We start from the raw sequence: 21,974 nt of genomic DNA on the forward strand, positions 1-21,974 counted from the left end.
ACTATGAAATTCCTCTCATTAAGACCATAGTCAGCACTGGGACATGATACATTATACAAGACTCTAGGCATTCACGCATTGAGACCAAAGGAGGATACTCTTAAGGAGAGGAACACAAAGGCTCAGTGCCTATGTCATTTGATCATATAAAACAATATTTATTTAAATGAACTTCATGAAATAGAAACAAGAGGTTATTTTCTTTGTGGCTGTTTTTGGGAGTTTTGTCTTCTTTGTTTATCTATCTTTTGGAAGGTAAAGGGGCACAGAAATGGAGGGACAAAGGGTAAACAAATGCAGCAGTGATGTTCACTAGACATGATGTAGAAAATGAACTATAGGGCTGAGAAGATGGCTCAGTGATAGAGTACTTGCCTTGCATGCATGAGGTCCTGGGTTCAAATCCTCAGCACTATATAAGCAAAAAGAAAAAAGCCAGAAGTAGGTGCTGTGGCTCAAATGGTAGAGTGCTAGCCTTGAGCTGAAGAGCTGAGGGACAGCACCCAGGCCCAGAGTTCAGGCCCCATGACCGGACCCCCCCCCCAAAAAAAAATGAACTATATAACTTGTAGGTGGGGACAGAAAGGAAAAACTGGGAGAGAGCAAAGAAAGGGGTAACATTGTCCAAAAAGAAATATAGTCTTTTTTTTTAATTTGCTGAAGTACAATAACACATTAATTTTTTTATTATTGTGAAAATACCAGAGGGGTTACAATTACATGGGCAAGGTAATGAATGCATTTCTTATCAAGCAAAGTTGCCTCCTCCTTTGTTTCCCCTTCCCATCCCTTCCCTTACCATCTTCCCATTTCCCACCCCAACCCTCCTGCCCACCCCCCCCCCCCCGCCAAAGTTGTAAAAGTTCATTTTTCATTTTTATAACATCTTATACATCTCATCCCTATTTAAACAATTTGATTTTTCCCTTCTCCTCCATAAATTATACCTGACTTACGTAGCTGTGACCCCTCTATACATCACCCTTATAACAACAATAAAAAACTAAAGATCACAATCAGTAATATCAGGGCTATATTTTACTGCTTGCCTTATTTGGCCTCTTCTTTCCTCAGTGTATAAGCAAGCCCTTCTTCTTGCGTTTTTTTTATTTTCCCCCTTGCTCACAAGTATCAAGGTTTACCCACATGTGTAAAAGCCACAGATATTCACGTAAGAGCCACAGTTCCAGACTGCTGAGCCATAATTTAGCATTTAATGATGAAGAATGAACTTCAAAAAGCAAGATTACTTTTTTGCCTGTTCAGTGTTCTTCCCCAAGCATCTGTGTGGGACCTTATTTTAATTGAAAATCTTTGGCATTAAATGTTATGAACAAGGATACATACAATCTGGGTTTTTTTCTAAAAGATAATGAGATGTAGCTCTTTGACATCCTTCCAACTTAAAATTTTATTCCTGCCCCAGGCAAACATCAAAGATGACAAAGTTCTTTTATTAAAGATTACCTGGAAGATAAGTAATATTTAATGTGTGTTAGAATAAGTTGAAAAAGAAAAAGAAGCAATAAAATGCTGTGTGAATGTGACATTCCAGGGCTTCAACATAATAAAATGCCATTTCCTATTTAAAGCAAAGAATGCTAATTTTCAGATATGGAAGTTATAAGAATTCTTCCTTAAGGAAAAAAAGTCAGTCTCTGGCAACTCATATCTCTAATCCTAGCTACCCGAAAGGACGAGATCTAAGAATCAAGGCTAAAGCCAGCTCGAACAGACAAGTCTGTGAGATTCTTATCACCAATTAACCACCAAAAAGCTAGAAATGGAGCTATGGCTCAAGTGGTAGAGTGCCAGCTTTGAGCAAAAAAGCTATGGGATAGTGCTCAGGCCCTGAGTTCAAGTCATAGTACTGGCACAAAAAAAGGAGGAGGAGGAGGAGGAAAAAGAAATTATCATTATAAATTTTTATATTAATATATTTTGTTTTTAAAAGTTGACAATAGTAACTCTTCCTGATGGGTGATAAAATCTGATCTCACCGAAAGGAAATAAAATATAATGGAAACAAGTGAAAGTGTTCTTTTTTAAACCAATATTTTAAAGACTCTTCCTTGGAAGATGACTTCATAGGGAAGGACAGAATAGCTTTGCTTGTTCTCTATTCCTAGAACTCTTCAACCGTGCTTGATATATCATGAGTATTATCTCATGAATATCTGTGAAGTAGATAGGTTAAAGAATAAAATTTAGCTGGGCGCTGGTGGCTCATGCCTGTAATCCTAGCTACTCAGGAGGCTGAGATCAGTTCAAAGCCAGCCCAGGCAAGGAAAGTTGTGAGACTCTTATCTCCAACTAACCACCAGAAAACCGGAAGTGGCACTGTGGCTCAAGTGGTAGAGCTCTCACCTTGAGCTGAAGAGTTGAGGGACAATGCCCAAGCCCATAGTTCAAGCCCCACAACTGACATAAATAAATAAATAAATAAATAAATAAATAGGCATTCATTAAGTATAATGAGAGAACAAAAATCAGGCTACTCCTATTCACAACAGCCAAGATATGGAAACAGCCAGATGCCCTACAATAGATAAATGGATCCAAAAACCGTGGTACCTATACACAATGGAATTTTACATAGCCACTAGAAAGAACAATATTATATCATTTGCAGGGAAATGGATGGACCTAGAACAAATCATGTTAAGTGAGGCAAACTGAGCTTAGAGAGACAAATGGCACATGTTTTCTCTCATATGCAGAAGCTAGATCTAAAATACACTGGAATATGATAAATTATGAAGGATTCTAGGCACTCACCCACAGTGAGACCAAAAGCTGCTACTTTTAGGGGAAAAACACAAAGGCGCAATGTCCCTGTGCCTCTTTAATTTATATAAAATTATATATATATATATATATATATATATATCAAAACAAAGCCCAAGATATGGAAAAAGAAATCTCTCTTTTTGTTGTTATTTCTATTTTCTTTTCTTTCTATCTGGTTTGTTCATATGTCTCCCTTTGGAAGGTTTTTGGGAAGGTATAAAACTCAAGGGGAAGGGGCTGGGAAGGTGGCTCAGTGGTTGAGTGCTTGCCTGGCATGCATGAGGCCCTGGGTTCAATACCACATAGCAGAAAAAGCCGGAAGTAGCACTGTGGCTCAAGTGGTAGAGTGCTAGCCTTGAGCTGAAGAACTGAGGGACAGCGCCCAGGCTCTGAGTTCAGGCCCCACGACTGACAAAAAGAAGAAGAAGAGGAGGAGGAGGAAGAAGAAGAACAACAACAACAACAACAACTCTAGGGGAGAAGCGTGAAAAAGTGCAGCAGTGGAGCTCACTGGACATTGGTGAAAATGAACTATTCAACTCATGGGTGGAGATGGGCGGGAGGGACTAGTCAAGAATGAGGGAAGTGATGACACTGTACAATGGAAATCTACTCTTAACCTGACTTCTGTAACTGTAATCCCTGTGTATATCACCTTTATAATAATAACAAAGTAATTTTTTTAAAAAAAACAGGCAGTCAATTGTTTGCTGACAATTCAAATCCTATCTCAGTAGATTAACTTGCTTGATACAGGGTGAATGAGTGGCAGAGTTTGCACTAGAATCTTCATTTCTCTTCCCTGCAATATTTGCTAAAATTGAAACCAGGTTTATAACACATACTCAAAGTCCAAGAGTCCCACCTTAGGTCTAGCCACGCAATCCCCGTAGGCCAAATAAAGAGACCTGGTAAGGAAAAGAGAAAGGAGATTTATTACATGACGCCATGGGAAAGAAGCACTTTGGTACATCCTCAAAGGTAGATATTGCCCTTGGTTTAAATAGGAAGAATTGAGGACAGAATTTCATGGTTCTGGGGATTTAACTCAGGGCCTTTGCACCTAGTAGATAGTAATTTCTCTAACACTTGAGCTACATTTTTTTTTTGTCAGTGTTGGAGCTTGAACTTGGGACCTGGGCACTGTCTCTGAGCTCTTTTTGTTCAAGGCTAGTACTCTACCACTTGAGCCACTGCACCAGTTCCAGTTTTCTGGTGATTAACTGGAGACAGGATTCTCACAGACTTTCCTGCCTGGGCCTGCCTTAAACCAGGATCCTCAGATTTCAACCTACTGAGTAGCTAGGATTACAGGTGTGAGCCATCAGCACCCAGCTGCACCACCTTTTCTGTTTATATTTTGTTTTTTTGAGACATGTTCTCCATAAATTTTCCAGATGTGGCCTTAAATTCAAGATCTTCCTACCTCTGCCCCCAGAGTAAACTATTTTCTTTAGGATATAAATGTTGTCTTTTTTAATAACTAATCTCTTGTCCTTGCATTCTGTGGGAAACTTCCATTTTAATAGAAAGTAATGGTAGTGGTGAAAGATGTTGTTTGGTGGCTCTGAGGCTTAAACTTGGGGCTTCATGTTTGCTTGATTTACTTTCCCATTGGGAGCTCGACCTCTTGAGTCATACCTCCAGGCTGGCCTTCTGCTTGTTTTTTTTTAATTTTTTATTGTTATTATAAAGGTGATGGTACAGAGTGGCTACAGTTATAGTAGACAGATAAAGAATACATTTCTTTTTGGACAATGTCATCCCTTCCTCCCCGCTCCTCCTACCTGCTTTTATAAGGAAAGGAATTTAGCAAACTTTTCTTCCTGAGCTAGCCTTGCATCATGATTCTCCAGATTTCAACTTTCTGAGTAGCTAGAAGTACAAAGCATGAGTCACATGAGCCACTGGCACCCAGCTTATTTTGTCTTTTGAAGACTTGGAATGTAACTAGACCTGTATCCCCAAAACTTGGCAATTGGAAAAATATCTTAATTATGATTGTCTTTCCCTTATCCGTGAGGGATTGGTTCCAGAAATTATATTTCTACCAAAATCTATGGATACTTAGCCAGGCACCAGTGGCTTATGCCCATAATTGTAGCTGTTGTCCACTCCAGCTCAAAATCTTATGGTTGTGCATATTTGGACAGCAGGCCTATAAAAATAGAAGAAATGGATGGATGAAAGACATATCATCTAACAGAAGTAATAGAGAAGGGAGGATTTTAATAAGAACAGCATGTTAAAGAAGAAATACTCCTCTGTTCAACTCTTTATTTCCATGTGAAGCCTGTTCATGTCACCAAGAACAAGCCCTAGGCATTGTCATGTAAAGCAGTATCAACCCCAACCTGTTTCTCTCACTGCAATTTTTCTGCATTATCCCAGATTCAGGAGTTGCTCATTCTGTAACTCTGTCTTTCTAAGACACACTGGATTTTAAAAAGTTGACACATTTAACCTCCATTAATCCTACCTGTTTTGCAGGAAAACATTTGACATATTTTAAGAAAAACATAACAAGTTGATTACCACCCAGCCTTTCCTATTGTTGTCCCCAAATTTTGTCCAGATTTTTCCTTAGTGGGCCATATTATCTTTCTGCATGTGCCATGATATAAAGAGAGTGGGGAGAGAGAGAGGGAGAGAGGGAGAAAAGCAGCATTGACCTACAGAAACAAGTGGGATAAAATTGGATCCCTGTGTGGCATCTTTGTTTTAGGAAAGGGTCTGTGAGGACAAGACAGGGAGCACAGGTACGTGGTATTTGGAACAGGCTCCTCTGCATAAAGTATAAAAGCCCCCCTCAAAGAAAACAGGTTCAGATGCTGAGCTTCAGGATAGATGATAATTGTCTAAAACAAGACAACAAGGTCAAATTGGCTGCTGAAAATGGATGTAGACACTAAAAAGTACCCACTGAATTTGATGATTTGAAAATACTAGAAATATCAGGAAGATCAGCCTGTGTGCTGACAAGAAAAAGTCACATAGCAGAAAATTGAGGTATGAACAAGATGAGAGTTAGTATACAGAAAAAGAAGAAACTACTCTTTAAGAAACTTCCAGAGGGGCTGGGGAGGTGGCTCAGTGGTAGAGCGCTTGCCTTGCATGCCTGAGGCCCTGGGTTTGATTCCTCAGCACCACAAAAGAAAAAAGCCAGAAGTGGTGCTGTGGCTCAAGTGGTAGAGCACTAGCCTTGAGCTGAAGAGCTGAGGGGCAGTGCCCAGGCCCAGAATTCAGACCCCATGACCGGACCCAAAAAAGAAAAAGAAACTTCCAGAGCTGGATGCCAATGGCTGGCACCTGTAATCTTAGCTAATTGGGAGGATGAGACCAGGAGGATCTTGGTTTCAGGCCAGCCCCAGCATAAATGCCAGACCTCTTTTCAACCAATAGCTGGGTGCAAATGTCATCCCAACTAACATAGGGATGATAGAGGTTCTAGGTCAGCCTGGGTGGAAAAGTTCACAAGACCCCATCTCAATGGAAAGAAACTGGGTGTGGTGGTGCATGCCTGCCATCACAGCTATGAAGAGGAGCTTTCATATGTGGATCATAGTCTAGGCACATGCCTGAGCAGGAAATGAGATCCTACCTCAAAAAGAAGGTCTAGAGACATGACTCAGTAGTAGATCACCTGCCTAGTAGGGGTTCTAAGTTGATACTTCAGTACCACCCAAGAAAGAAAGTTATGGCAGACAGTAATGACAGCAAATGGTGGAGGGTAGAAGGAAGCCTATGTGAGAAGGTGTCAGACTCGAGCATATCTCCCATTTCATGGTATCTAGCCAAGAAGGAGAATGTAAAGATGCCAGATTTGGTAACTACACATAAAGGCATATGCTTGATACAGTTTGTTTTCAATAAGGTGGGGTGGGTAAGATTGTGCCCGAGTAAAAAGATTGGCCTTGAACAGATACCTGCTGGCAAAAGAAAATGAACAAAAGGATATAGGAAAGCATTTTATCCACCAACTATCTGGAAGCTGGAGTGGCTGGGATGTCTCCTGTTTCCAGGGTTACAGACTGAGGCACATTCGATAGAGACAAGAGGATTTGACAACTAAGAAGTCACCATGACCTGTGCAAGGGAAATTGTTTGTGTCATTCAGCCAACAGGTGAACAGGGCACCAAACTGTGTAAGAAACTTGGAGTCTAGACTTAGCTCATCACCGAATAAGCTTTATAATCAAAGTACCATTTTGGCACTTCTCCAAAATAAAGGAGTTGAATGAAATGCAGGTTAAGGTCTTATCTAACCCGTTTTTTTTAAAACCACTGTGGACAAGGCACAAGGCTGGCCAAGATATAAAGATCCAAAAGAGGCAGGACACAACCCTCAAGGACACCATAGTCTCCACAAGTAAACAGATCCTACTAAAATCCCATCCTGGGGCTGGGAAGGTGGCTCAGTGGTAGAGCACTTGTCTTGCATGCATGAGGCCCTGGGTTCGATTCCTCAGCACCACATAAGCAAAAAGAAAAAAGCCAGAAGTGGCGCTGTAGCTTAAGTGGTAGAGTGCTAGCCTTGAGCTGAAGTGCTGAGGGACAGCACCCAGGCCCAGAGTTCAAGCCCCACAACCGGGCCCCCCCCCCCAAAAAAAAAGAAATCTTTAAAAAAATTAAATAAATAAAATAAAATCCCATCCTTCCTAAATCAAGGTCAGCTGAAATTTGTATTTTAGGGGAACTGCTAAGAGTAACTTCTGGTGTGATTTTTTTTAATTGCTCAGGGCCAAACTTAGCCCGAAAATGTCAAGATCTTTGACCACCTGGAAAAGTTATCTCTCAGCATGAGAAGTGCGAGAAAATAATGAGCCATCAATTAAATGAATTTGAAACCCATTCATTTGCATACTACGGATATATTGTTAGTCAGTACCCTGAGATATTTATCACAGCACATGAAATGGAAAGTTTCGATTGTATATGTTATCTTTTTTATGACAATATAGATTCTGCCAACTTTTGAGCCAGAAGAATAGAAAATACATTCATGCATAATGAGCTGTAGAAATTCAATGTTGAAAAGGATGTATTATTTTATCTGATACATCTTCCTGTCAACATGTTTTTTAGCATGTGGTCTTTTGTTCTATTCAGAATTTCCAGTTGTCTATTTGTACAGATTTTACATCTCCTACCACAAAGCTTAGAAATGTTGACAGCCTCTTCTTATACTCTCTACAACAATGTGAGGAGGAGGACATTTCTATTGCCTCTTTTTCTTCATAAAAATGTTCCCATGGTTAACTGTTCAGGTATCTTGTCCCTCTTTTTGAAAACACTGAGTTCCCAAAAGACATCTTTAACTCTGATTTAAATTGACAGTGCTACCAAAATAACAAAGGGTTCTGTTAGGAGTGTGGATTAATTTTGGAGGTGTTTTAGAATCATTGCACTCCATCATTATCAAAACCAAACCACCCAGCTGTCCCAATTACTAATTACTTATAACTAATTATTTATCCCATAACTAGTCTCAGGTCACCTTCTTCCCCCATAATCCTTGCTGCTCTAATTCTCTCACTGCCCTCTTGTGGGATGGAGTTGCTTCTTTCTTTCACTTCCCACTCACAGTTGTGCTCACCAGACGCAACCAAACAGTTAATTGATTATGGAATTTAAGGCCTAAGAGAGATCTGGTTACAAGTCTTTCTCCTACCACCTACTGCTATTGTAGCAATTGGCAATCAATTAATCAGAAGTTGAATGTATTTCCCTGTAAAGGAAAGATAACTAAAACCTGCCTGACCTACAAAAGATGTTGAGTTGCTATGAAGAAACACAATTGACACAAGAGTAATCGACACGAGAGTACTTCATAAACTTGCTGCGAGAGGGAAAGCAAAGTTCAGCACCCTGAATGCGGTCCTTACAAACCATGTGAGACCTTTCCTTCGGATCCTGGCCTGCATGTACCAGGGAGCCACAGTATTTATGCTCTAGTTGGCCTCTGGGAAAACATCTGACTGAGGTGGAGCCTCAAAAGTGCTAGCTTAAATTCAGGGACAGTTTCCAGGCCTTCATGACACAGGACTGGCACTAAATATGTATGAAGAAATGGACAAATTCTTAGAAGATAACCTTACTAAGACTGAATCACAAAGAAACAGAACATTTGACCAAATCAATAAAGAATGAGACTGATCCATCACAAAACGTCCAAGGGTTGGAGATGACTCTGTGATAAGAGTGCCAGCCAAGCAAGCACCAGGCCCTGAATTTAAACCCCCAGTATTACCACCCACAAAACCAAGACAAAGCCCAGAACCAGAACTATATGGCCTCATTGCTGAGCACTACCAAACATTTAAATAAGAACGAATACCGATTCTTCTTGAATTATTCCAAAATAAAGTTGAAGCAAAGGAAATTCTTTCAGATACATTCCATGAGGCCAGAATTTCTGTTATATGAAAGCAGACAAGCAAGAACACAAAAAAGAAACTTCTTTTGCAATTATGGCTGTGTAATGTTATATACACTAGGTATCTTGATGCGCACAAATCAATATAGTCCATAAGCATACATGCAAAAATACACAAAAAATGTCACAAGTTGTCTAATTCCAAACCTCTCTCTTACACTGTCTCGAAATTACTATTGGTGATTTACTCACACATCATCTAAACATCTTTGTTTAAATGTATTTATTATCATTGTAGACCCATTCACTGACTCCCCTTCCAACAGGTAAAATAGAAAAGCTGACTCACAAAGGGAATGAATACATTTAATGAAAATATCTACTTATCAGTTTTCTTTGGGGTATGACAAGATCCTTCCCCTGATCATTGTCATTTTAATGTTTCTCATTTGCTCTTCCTTTTCATACTTCCTTGTATTTAATGAAATTGTTATTTGTGATGTAAAGAACTGAGCAAAGGAATGGACGTTTTTTCACACCTGTAATCAATCCCCAGGCATTCAGGAGGGGAGGAAGGAGAGTTGCCAAGTTCCATCCAGTTTGGGATACACAGCAAGACCTCATCTCCAAACATTTAGTTCATTCATTCATTCCGGGAGAAAAGTATCCGTCCACACATACACAAGTTGGAAGGAGCCCAGGTCTAGCTCCCTCCTCCACTCCATTATTTTCCAATAGTCCGCGTGTGCTGCCTTTAACTATCAACTATTTGCTCCAAGTTGTGACAGAATCGCATGCCCCATCTCAAGAAGTTTGGGGTGAAAGTATCATTACAGGGGTAAAATACCGTCTTAATTCGCATCCTGACACCACAGATCTTAACATCACTCAGGGAAACTCAATACACACCGTGAAAGTCCTGCGAACTGTTTCAGGTAGGAGGGGTCCACAAGCTGCAGTCACGTGACCAGCAGTCGAGGTGGGGGGGGGTGCTGTAAGAACTGCACATGCGCAGTCAGTGTCTAGGCGCCCGCTAGGCCCCGCCCCACCGCCGCGGGCGTAAGAGACGTGTGACGCGTCGCCTGCGACCCGCGCCGGCCTAGTCCGGGCGCCTTCCAGGAGCCGGAGTCGGGAGTCGGAGACTTCGAGTGTGGAAAGCTCGGGGTCGCCGACCCCGCCGCGTGCCAGAAGCACGGAGGTGCAGGGTGTCCCCGAGAGTCCGGGGCCGGGCTCGGCGGGTGGCGTCCCGCGTCCCGGGGCCCCGGCCCCCGCGGCGGCCGCCGGCCTGGCCGCGGCCCCCGTGGCGGCGCCCGGCTCGCAGTTCACGCTGCTGGTGATGCGGCCGTGCGCGGGGCCCGACGAGGCCGAGGGCGGCCTGAGGCAGGCGCCGACCCCGGCCCCCGCGCGGGGCGCCGCCGGCCCCGGCCGGCCCCTCGGATACCTGTGCGAGGTGGCGGGCGAGGCGGAGGAGGAGGCGGCGGAGGACGACGCGGACTTGCTGGACACTTCCGACCCCCCCGGAGGAGGCGAAAGTACCGCCAGCCCCGAGGACCTGGAGGACGAGGACGCCCCCTCGGGGGGCGAGGGCGGCGGCGGCCGGAGGCGGGGCGGCGGCGCCAGCAAGACCTGCACCTACGAGGGCTGCCGCGAGACGACCAGCCAGGTGGCCAAGCAGCGCAAGCCGTGGATGTGCAAGAAGCACCGCAACAAGATGTACAAGGACAAGTACAAGAAGAAGAAGAGCGACCAGGCCCTGAACTGCGGCGGCGGGGCTGCCTCGGCCGGCGGCGCGGGCAGCGTCAAAGTGGAGGTACCCGCGCCCCGCTGGGGAGCCGGGGGAGGGAGGAAAACCCCACTGTGGCTGACCTCTCCTCCTCCCTCGCCCCTCCCCAAAACGCCATTTCCAGGACCTGCACCTGTGCTCTCAGAGGGGGGGAGGGATGCCTCGCTGAGCTAGTGGCTGGGCGGGGGGGGGGGGGGGGGGGGGGGTGTCTTCCTCCCCGAGAAGCTAATGGGAACCCTACGCGAAGCCTCCATTCTCCTGTGGGTCCTTGGAATAAGTGAATGAGTGTCATCCTGAAACACATCCGCCAAGCAGTCATGTCAAACAACTGTGATAGGGCTGAAAGGACATTTAATAAGTGATGGCTGTGATTCACCCTAGGTAGAGTTGGCAAAGGGACTATGGACCTGGATGAAATTGGTGCTTTGGAGAAAAGTAGCCTGTTCTCAGGATCCCTATTTCTAGTACTCTATAGTGCTTTGAATACCGAGTGCTTTGTACTCTCTGGTACTTAGGATAGTACTCTAGGAGTACTCTAGTACCTCCTCAACTTAAGTACTTTAGTACAATACTACTTGATACCTTGGTTTGTGCCTGTGTTTAGTAGCCCCGGGGTGGGGAGGGGGTGGAAGGGGGGGATGATTAACCATGAGGTGTCTCAGAAGACTTTTGAGTGTCTTGAGTTAAACTGTGTTGAAGATGCTCTAGTTCTCTGGAGTTGGAATTCTGGCAGCAAATCTCCATTCTATCATTTGCTGGTTTTGTGGCTTTGAACATGCTATTGACCTCTATCAAGTCATCTCACTCCAAGGTTGGTATTAAAATAATGCTTGGTGCTTAGGGTTGCTGTGAGAATGTGACATATTCCCTAAGTTAAGTATTTGCTTGGTGTCCAGCAGATAGTAAAAGTCAGTAAACCTTAGCCATTACTGTTGTCATTATTAGCAGTGTACTTCGAGATTGCTACACAAATTGCATCCTATGTGTTTTCACTTTAATAGAAGAATATAATCACTCAGTGCCAGAAAAATTGAATTTTGATAGTAGTGATCCAGAAATTAATGTTTAAAAGTGAAAGCTGTCCTAGGATGTTTTCTAAAAGTTTTAGGCTAAGCTTGAACAGCTAACCCATTGCTTAGTCTTAGATATTGTATATATTTATAAATGTACTAGCCTAAATATATCTGAAATCTACAGTCACCAACATACTGTGTTTAACTATATACACTAGGGTACTGGTTGACTTCTCTTTCACTTTTATTCTGTTTTTTTTTTTTTGGTCAATGCCTGGCGTGTTTAGGGTTTTTTAAATTATTATTGTTTAGGTTTGGACCATAATCCCAAATGTTGAAACCCTAAAAGACCAAAATATAATTCTGTAATATGCTATGTATTTTAATACATTTCTTTGATAAAAATATTTTATAGGTCACCTTAGGTGGTAAAATAAGCAATCATACAAGTACTTTGTAAGCTTAAACACAGGTATACCAACAACAATTACACAAGCATAATAGTTTTGACCAGATGAGTTGATAAAGTAGGTGGAAAAATTTATAGATTCATATGGTTGGTAATTGTATACACTCAGTTTTCTAATTGTGGTTATCTGAAATACAGTAACATGATCTTGAGTATATAGGGGAGCTCAATCAGAAACCAAGCTGGATGTAGAATGCTTGCCTAATATGAGCAAGGTCCTGATTCAATCCCTAGAACCAACAACCAAAGAACAGAAAAGAGGCTGAGGATGTAGTTCAGTGATAAGAGTATTTATCTAGCATGGGAAAGGACTTGGGTGAGGAGAAAAACTGAGGTGCATCAACACCACCTATGGAGTCACCCGAAGGGCTGGGATCTTATTTTATCTTTACCAAATGAAGATGTACAAAAAGGACATCATTTAATAAGGAAAGTCAACATTTTTAAGTGCTAACATAATTGTGCAAAGAACACAACGTTGCACAAATTGAATGTTAGGATAATGAACTTTCACATAGTCAAAAATCTCAAAAAAAGACCTAATACATTCAGAATTGTCTAAACATCCTTACACAGTTACAAAAATGACATATAGCACAGTAAATTGTAAAATTTAATGCTGGTTGTTTTGCTTAGTTCTGAAGTAACTAGGATTCTCAGGTGAAAAGCACAGTAGTTTGTTCAAAACAAAACAATGCCTCAAAAGTCTGTGTCATAGGACAAGAAGTGTTGAAAGTTGTTTGTTTTTTTTTTAAGGGAATCTCAACATTTTACAAGTTTGGGCCATATGACTCAAGGTTATTTCTACTATACAAGGTTATTTCCACTATACAAGGTTATTCCACTATATGGTTTCTGTGGTATTAACTTTCTGAGGCTTGGGTAATATAGGGACTCCCCAACCAAGGCCTTGCACACATAAAATTAAACTTTATGGGACGAAGAGGAAGAATTTGTGTGTGTGTTTTGTGGATACTAGCATCTTTACATTTTGAGGCCTAAAATTTTTAAGGATAGAACACTTTCATAATAACATTTCGCTTAACTTTTCATAATAAAAGAAGCAAATGGGATCATTTAGTGCATTGAAATGCTGGCATAGAAAAGGCCAAGAGGAAAAACAGCCTAGATCATAAATAGCCTAAATAGCATGGAAACTAAATTCCTATAAAGCATTGCTTCATGATAAAATATTTTATAGTTGTATTTTTATATTAAGAATTTGGGTGCCCAGGATGCAATGCAGAAGTAAATGCTTAGCATATACAAGGTCCTAGATTCAATCCCCACCACCTCCCCCATCAGTTTTTGTTTTGGATGTGGTTATTTTATTTGAATGTAGCAGACTATTGCAATGAACTAGGATAATACTTAGCTAGGCCAGAAAAGGTGTTTTAAGTACTTTTCTATCTGGTAAGTGGGAATACACATTAGATAGTAGGTGTTCCTGATTATAGGGGGCAGGGATCATGCATGTGTGTGCGCCAGTACTGAGACTTAACCTTAAGGCCTTGAGCTCTTGTTTAGCTTTTTCTGCTCAAGGCTGGCTCTCTATCACTGGAACTGAACTTCCACTTCCAGATAGATAGATAGATAGAATATAAAATTAGCTATGCTTATTAGAAAGGTGATTTACAGAGGGGTTATAGTTTTCGTAAGTCAGGGAATGAGTACATTTCTTTTTGGACAATATCACTCCTTTGTTGCTGTCTTCAACTTTGTCCTTTTACTTCCTTCTGACTTTTTGCTGTTCAGTTGTCTGCCTGGACTGGCTTTGAACCGTAATCCTCAAATCTCAGTCTCTTGAGTAGCTAGGATTACTGTGTGAGCCACCAGCACCCAGCTTTTTGGGTTTTGATAAGATAACTGTTTTGTCTGTGCTAACAGTGCTTACTGGCCTTTTGCAGCTAGTTTACTATATTCTTCCTCTACTTCCAAATTCTGAAAGTTTTGTTTAGCATTTGCTTCTTTAATATTTTACTGGCCCTCTATCTGGTTGTGAATTGGCAAAAAAAAAAAAAAAAATTGATCCATATGTCTTGTTAGCAATGTGTACATTGCCTCTGAGTTTATATATTTCATCAAAGGTGTGCAGATGCTGTATTTTGGCCTAGATCATATACAGGGAGACGGTTTCGTTCCTCTTTTCTTTTTTCCTAGTATTCAAAATAGCTCACAAGTTACTCTTCACCATCATCCCCACCTTTGCCCAGTATCAATGTGAGGCCCTTTGAGAGACTAAAGAACTCGGGTTGAAACCCTGGGAGAGAAGAAGTGTTACCTAAAATAACTCCCAGCACCTCCCCTATGCCTTAGGTAGAGGCATTCCCAAAGTTTCACAGTAATGTGGCAGAGGGAGAGAAGCAAGACTTGTTCACAACTTCATTGCAGCCCTATAACCATGGGTTATCATAGTTACAATGTTAACTTAATCTCACTTGCATTTTTTATCATTTACCACAGGAAACTGCAGACAATATACTCTCCATTGTAAAACAAAGAACAGGATCTTTTGGGGATCGTCCTGCAAGACCTACTCTTTTAGAACAAGTGTTAAATCAGAAACGACTGGTATGTGTTGGCTTCTGGTTACAAATCTATTAGTGAAAATTATTTGTCATAAGTGGAACTTAGATTCTCAAGGTTCTGGAACTTTTTAGGTGGCTACCAGAATTGAATCATGTCTAACTTTACCACTACAGTCTACCATCCCAAATCCATTCATGATCTCTGGGACTGTAACTGCAGTTACACCTATAACTCTTGTTTCTTCATTGATGAACCTTGCATATGTGAGCAAGATGCCATTTCCATACACACTTCCTTATATTGAATTCTGATATTCATAGAATAATGCTGCGGTATAACCAACCAATATTATAAAGTTATCAGAAGTTGATCAGGAAAGAAGAGATTGTTCACTAAATACCAATAATTACATAGTAATTTGACACTTATACACCAGAATAAATTCCTAGTAAAAGTCCTTTAGAATTCCTTTAGAATAAAATTGAGACTTTATCTCAGAATTGTAGAGTAGGATTATCTTTAAGTAGTTTTACAGAGAAGTTTTGATTTAACTTACCCATTTATGTGTACAGTGCATCTTAATATTACCTCCTTCATTCCTCCCCCTCCATCTGTCCCAACCCCATCCATCCCTTTGAGTTACCTGGTTCCATTTTACAAATATTCATTGAGAGTTGTGATTATATTTACCCACCATTTCTCTCTCTAGAATGAGATTTATTTTTAGTTTTAAAGACAAATTCACAAAGAAAAGATGAACTTAATTATATAAAAAATGATTTCTGTAGTCAAAGATAGTGGTAGGGAGCCAGGCTCCAGTGGCTTGCACCCATAGTTCTAGCTCCTCAGTAGGCTGAAATCTGAGGAGTGCAGTTTGAAGCCAGCTGGGGAAGAAAGTCCCTGAGACTCAATCTCCAATAAACTACTCAGAAAAAGATGGAAAGGGCACTGTAGCTCAAGCGATAGAGCATTATTCTTGAGCACAAAGAGGCTCAGGGACAGCTCCCAGGCCCTGAGTTCCAGCCCCACTGGGGGATATATACATATACACATACATATACATATATATTCATATGATTCTATAAGGAAAAAAATTTGGCCTCAATACATTACAAAAGATAGAAGCAGAAGTACTACCGTTCAGGTCTATAGAAAAGTATTCAGTATCAGTAAAAATAATAGTAAACTGTAAGAAAAGCTTTCTTTAGTGATTATAATCAGTGACATTGAAATGGGCATTCCTGTGCTGGTACACACTGGTAGATAGAGCTTTAGAGATAGTTATCACTTTTGACCAGAAATTAATGTAAAGCTATCTGCAGAAGTAGATCCTATATATAGATAAAGTTAAAAACATGGACACTGGCAGAAATATATTCATCTTAAGTAATGAATATTTGAAACAACCTAAATAAATATACAGTAGTCTTACAACAACCAATGAATTATTGTGCATTTACTTAATAGGACATTGGCAGTCTTTACAAATCATTTTTAATTAAATTTGATTGTTTAATAGTTTAGATAACTTTAAATAATCATTTAAGAATTATTTTAAAATCAATATTTATTGATACCACTTCCAATTATTTTTGGTGTATTTTCTTTTTAATCTTCTTTGGCTCTTTTACGAAGTTATTATAAAGGAGATGTACAGAGGAGTTACAGTTACATAAGTCAGGTAATGAGTACATTTCTTTTTTAACAATGTCCCCCTCTTCCCTTGCTCTGTTTCCAATTTTTTTAATATTTTAAGAATGGGGTTAGAGTATATTTTTGTTATATACTTATACAACTATTTTATTATTGTAAAAACACATTACCCATAGACTATTATATTTATTATCTGATGCTAGCCATTTAAAAACACTAAATATAGAAAAAAAATGTATTGGTGTTTTAGAGCAACCAGTCTCTCCAATTTAATATATTCATTCATATATAGTTTTATTTATATGTATCTATATCTACCTATTTCAGATGTTGATAGTGATAGATTTATACCCATACACACCTATATACACACAAATACTTTTTTTTGTCAGTGTTGGGGCTTGAACTCAGGGTCTGGGTGTTGTTTCTGAGCACTTTTACTCAAGGCTAGCATTCTACCACTTTGAGCGCCACAGTGCCAGTTTGGATTTCCTGGTGGCTAATTGGAGATAAACAAGATAATTGGAGATAAGATTCCCTGCCTGGGCTGGCTTTGAACTGTAATTCTCAAATCTCAGGGCTGGCTTTGAGTTCAGGGCATGAGCCACCAAAACCCAGCTCACAAATACAAATTTTAACTTCTTCCTGAAGATTTGGATGAGAAGATTTTGAATTTCAGTACTGGTTCATATATGTGTACGAAAGTCATTTAACTTTTATTTTCACATCTGACCCCTTTTTTTTTTGTCTTGCTGTCATTTTAGACCATTATTGTTTACACTCATATGTTTGAAGAAAGTATGTTTACTGGAATGTAGAAAGCATTTCTTTTATGTGCAGACTTAGCATTGACACCAGGTTTCAAGCTATTGTTTGTAGGTGTTAGTATTATGATACTGTATAGCAAAATATTATCATTAATTTGCAGGGAGATAACGAGGGATGGGGTAACAATGATTAAAAACAAGTGTACTCATTACATAACTTATATAACTGTAACCCGCTGCTCATCCATCACCTTTTCAACAACAACAACAACAAAAAATAGTTTGCAGCTTGACTATAGTATGATTTATCACCCACAAAACTGAATTCAATTCAGACTTTTGTAACCATACTCTATCTTGCATAGGGACATATCAGAGTAATTCTGTCACGTAAATGTAATCACATAAGAGTAATGGTATCATTTTTTTTTCCATTTTTCTCTTTAAGTCATTACTAAGAAGTCCAGAAGTGGTGCAGTTTTTACAGAAACAGCAACAACTCCTAAATCAGCAAGTTTTGGAGCAAAGACAGCAGCAGTTTCCAGGAGCTTCAGTGTGAGGGAGTTTACCAAGAACTTCTGTGTGGTTTTGTTGTACAGTAATAGATGTACATATTTTTATACTAAAAGAATAATGAATAAGTTAGGCCAGTAGAACATGAACATTTTCTTGTAAATGTATGTGTGCATTTGGGGGTAAATAAGTATTATACTTTTTGCATCTAATCCTTCCATGAATTTTTTTTAATCAGTTTATCTTTCTAAAATAGTATTTACATTTTTTTAAATGTGTTACTCTTCAGTCAGTGTTACTGAAGATATTGAAAACAGTTACTTTCTGTGGAAGTCTTGAAGTTCATAGGTTATCTTGAATCATCTAGGTCTCTGGTTCTCATCAACAGGCAGTTGGAAGAGTGTGAGTGTTTTGGGGTTGTTGTAGTGAGCTTGAGGACACCTGGGTTTTAACCAGAGGGCCAGGAATACTAAGTGTTCAGCAGTGTCTGAAATAGTCCTACACAACTAAAAATTATCTCACCAACAATGTGAATAAATAGTGCGTCTCTTAAGGAACATTGATAACTACTTTTCACAATAATAGGCCATCAAAGTACCTGTCAGAGAGGGAAATCTATTTTATGCTGTAAGGAAAGCCATCATGCGTCACTGTGCATGTGTAAGGTGAAAGATGTGCTAATGAAGCCTAGGAGAGAGATGAATTACTTGGCTTCTAGGTTTCTGGTTGCCTATTAATGTTGCTCTCCTTTAGAGCAGACTCTTTTGTGTATGAATTTGTGAATAGTATGGGTGTACCTCAACTCACAAATTCCTGGACAGAATTGTTATTTATATTCATTTTTCACTAAAGCAAACAAACAAAAAAAGATGCTTTTCAAAAAGGAGATTCTGAAAAAAATACTCTAGCATTTTGTCAGTTTGATTTAAAATTGAACTATTTTAAGACTATTATTCCTAAGTAGTGTTACAAAGGATGGGAAATCTGGATACTTTCTTATTTTTTCCTAGGAAAATTTTAAGACAAACCTACAAGTAAGAATGATGAATTAAATGTCAAGAGAGTATATCCAATATTAGGATAATAAGTATGTGTTTCAGGATGAACTATATAAAACTGTGAGAATCCTGATTTTTAAGCTCTGAAATATGTATCATGTTAAAGTTAGTCATAGTTTTAAGAGATATTTATGGAGTTTGGCGCTGGTGGCTCACGCCTATAATCCTAACTACTCAAGATGCTGAGATCCAAGGATCAAAGTTCAAAGCCAGCCTGGGCAGGAAAGTCTGTGAGACTCTTATCTCCAATAAACTACTCAGAAAAAGCCAAAAGCAGTGCTGTGGCTCAAGTGGTACTGTGCTAGCCTTGAGCACAGAGAGGCTCAGGGACAGTACCCAGACCCTGAGTGGAAAGGAAGAAAGGATGGAAGGAAGGGAGGGAAAGAGAGAGAAAGAAAAACGGCTAAGAAAAAAATATGGGTTAAAAAAATGTTAGTCTTCATTTTTACATTTGTTTTATACTTGCATATCTATAGAAACACTTTTGCCAGAAAGATTTATTAAAATCCACATGCTGAACTTTGACTTGTCTAATTTCCCCTCTGTGCACCAGATACAGAGGTGTTCATTTAGTACTTGATACTGTACTTGGAGCAATGAGAGTTTAATTGAATCTGTAGAACTTTCACTTTTGTGACAACAAAAAATTCGGCTGATGCTTACTCAGATATAGTAAAAGAAAAAGAAAGGAGTTTAATAGGCAGTGATAGCTGAATGAAATGGGACTAATTTTTATGTAAGAACTTTGAGCTGATGAGTAGCAGTTAAATCCTTGTTATGCTCAGAATCTTCTCATGGGATACTTTTTCGAATTAAGTAGCTACTCATTTTTGGATTAGGGTAGGAGTAGAACAGTTCATCTCTTTGCCATGTGAGTTAGCAGCTTCTGATTTTCTTATCTGCTTCTTCAGTTGCAAGTAATTTTTGAATTAAAGCCTTCAGATTTTAAAACACTTAGCTTAAGAAAAAAAGACTTTCTCTGCTGGCCTTTTATGAGAAGCATGAGTAGTAAATTTTGGTAGGTAGAATGGTGAGCAGAAGCAGCGTGTGTAACTTCTAGATGGTGCCCTTCAAAAGGAAGCAATCAGCTCATTTTCCCCCTTCCTCCATGCAGCTGACTTGTGGCTCATCCATGGACAAAATATGATGGACATTCACAGGGAAAAGTGAATCTGTGAGATGAAAGCCTTGGATAGCTTAGCCTCAGATGTCTTCGGCCCACTATGGCAGAGAGAAATGCAATTTGTTGTTTTGACCCTGGTGATTATATCAGCCATGTGTTTTGTTTTTATTATAGCCAGCCCAGTCTATCTCCCAGATAATACTATAGGTTAAAGAATTGGCAAGTAACATCAATATCTTTGAAACCAGAAACTTTGCAGGACCATCTGCCATTATGTGATACTAATTCAAAGAATTCAAACTGCTGTGGCAGTAGGGAAGATAGATTATATGCTTGATGTAGGGGTCATTTAGTGAGAGAAGGGGATGAGGGAGTTCGTAGCCATACTAGAGCCCTGTGGGAGCTAGGACTGGATACAGAAGTATGAATGGATATTGTGTATGTGAAGAAAGCCTGATGCCAGCAGAAAATTTGTATGTGTTTGCCTTATCTTGTATTTGAATAAAGACACAGGATTTTCATGTTTGACCTTATACAATGATCCTGTCAGAAGACAGATGAGTGCCTGTGTAATCTTTTCTTACGGCTTCCAGTTATCTGACCCTTAGAATGTACCCTTTCATCTAGAACCAAAACTACCCAAGCTCACCCATTAAAAGTGGAGGATTAGGGGCTGGGAAGGTGGCTCAGTGGTAGAGAGCTTGCCTTGCATGCACGAGGCCCTGGGTTTGATTCCTCAGCACCACATAAGCAGAAAAGGCTGGAAGTGGCGCTGTGGCTCAACTCTTGGGTTTAATCAAATCTGTCCATTGAACCATTCCTCACCTCTTATTGCCATATAAAATACACACCCATATATACATATATATGACTATATGTAGATAGTTACATGAGTAATCCTTTTTCTGCTGTCAGTATCCACTGAATGGAATGGACAGGGGTTAAGAGAATACTTTCTGTAATAGACAAGTGTTAGAGGGGGCTGGGAAGGTGGCTCAGTGCTTGCCTTGCATGCATGAGGCTCTGGGTTCCATTCCTCAGCACTACATAAGCAGAAAAAGCCAGAAGTGTTGCTGTGGCTCAAGTGGTAGAGTGCCAGCCTTGAGCTGAAGAGCTGAGAGACAGTGCCTAGGCCCAGAGTTCAGGCCCCACGACCGACAAAAAAAGGAAGGGGGATTGCAGGGAAGAAATGAGGCCACCAGGGGCTTGAGATCTGTTGCAATGGAAGCGTAAGAAAAGTGAGAACATAGGAGATAGTTAAGCTAGGAAACTGGGCTGCAAAGGTAAGTAGTACTCATTACAATGAATTAGTAGCTGCTCCAGATTTTTATATGCTTTTTTTTTTTTTTTTGATCAGTCTTGGAGCTTGAACTCAGGGCCTAGGAACTGTTTTTGCTTAAGGCTACCACACTACCATTTTGAGCCATAGCACCACTCCTGTTTTTCTGGAGGTTCATTGGAGATAAGAGTCTCAGGGACTTTCCTGCCCAGGCTGGCTTTGAACTGGGATCCTCAGATCTCAGCCTCCTGAGTAGCGGGGATGACAGGCGTGAGCCACCAGCGCCCTTTATATGTGTATATTACTAAGTCAATGAAGTTAGTTCTTTACTCAGTTATAAGAACCTTCATACTTGTACTTGGAGAGTTTAGAGCAATTAATCCCAAAGGGTTTGATGATGGGAAAGCTAGTCATGGGGGGGGACTTATTTCAAGAAGCCCAGAGCATCCTGCTATCTCAGCCAGCAACAAGTATGGCAGAAACAAAATGACAAACAGCAAGAGAAGAGAAACAGTAGATGGTTTGTCCCAAAGTACCACAACAAAGAAAGCAACCAACCAGAAGTGGTTGGCATAGATACTGTTTGCCAACAATGATAAGTAGATTGTAAATTATGGATAA

At 40.2% G+C, this 21,974-nt stretch overlaps 1 protein-coding gene across 1 annotated transcript; it reads left to right on the forward strand.

Annotated features, from left to right (window-relative positions):
* Positions 1-6,871: 6,871 nt before the first annotated feature.
* LOC122112884 (regulatory factor X associated protein) lies at positions 6,872-18,096 on the forward strand. Its single transcript, XM_042685840.1, has 4 exons — positions 6,872-6,935; positions 10,270-10,976; positions 14,895-15,002; positions 17,829-18,096. Exons 1-4 carry the CDS (start codon positions 6,872-6,874, stop codon positions 17,937-17,939), a joined length of 990 nt encoding a protein of 329 aa, XP_042541774.1. The 3' UTR covers positions 17,940-18,096.
* Positions 18,097-21,974: the final 3,878 nt, after the last annotated feature.

This window comes from Dipodomys spectabilis, unplaced genomic scaffold, assembly GCF_019054845.1.
Source record: "Dipodomys spectabilis isolate Male_0828 unplaced genomic scaffold, ASM1905484v1 ptg000095l, whole genome shotgun sequence".
NCBI lineage: Eukaryota > Metazoa > Chordata > Mammalia > Rodentia > Heteromyidae > Dipodomys > Dipodomys spectabilis.

Bases quoted from the DNA above. Each gene is read 5' to 3' on its own strand.
- LOC122112884 (XM_042685840.1), top strand. From the start codon at position 6,872: ATGACCTGTGCAAGGGAAATTGTTTGTGTCATTCAGCCAACAGGTGAA. The intron at 6,936-10,269 runs GTAAGAAACTTG...GCGCCGGCCTAG, and splicing joins TGAACAGGGCACCAAACTGT to TCCGGGCGCCTTCCAGGAGC. The intron at 10,977-14,894 runs GTACCCGCGCCC...CATTTACCACAG, and splicing joins CGGGCAGCGTCAAAGTGGAG to GAAACTGCAGACAATATACT.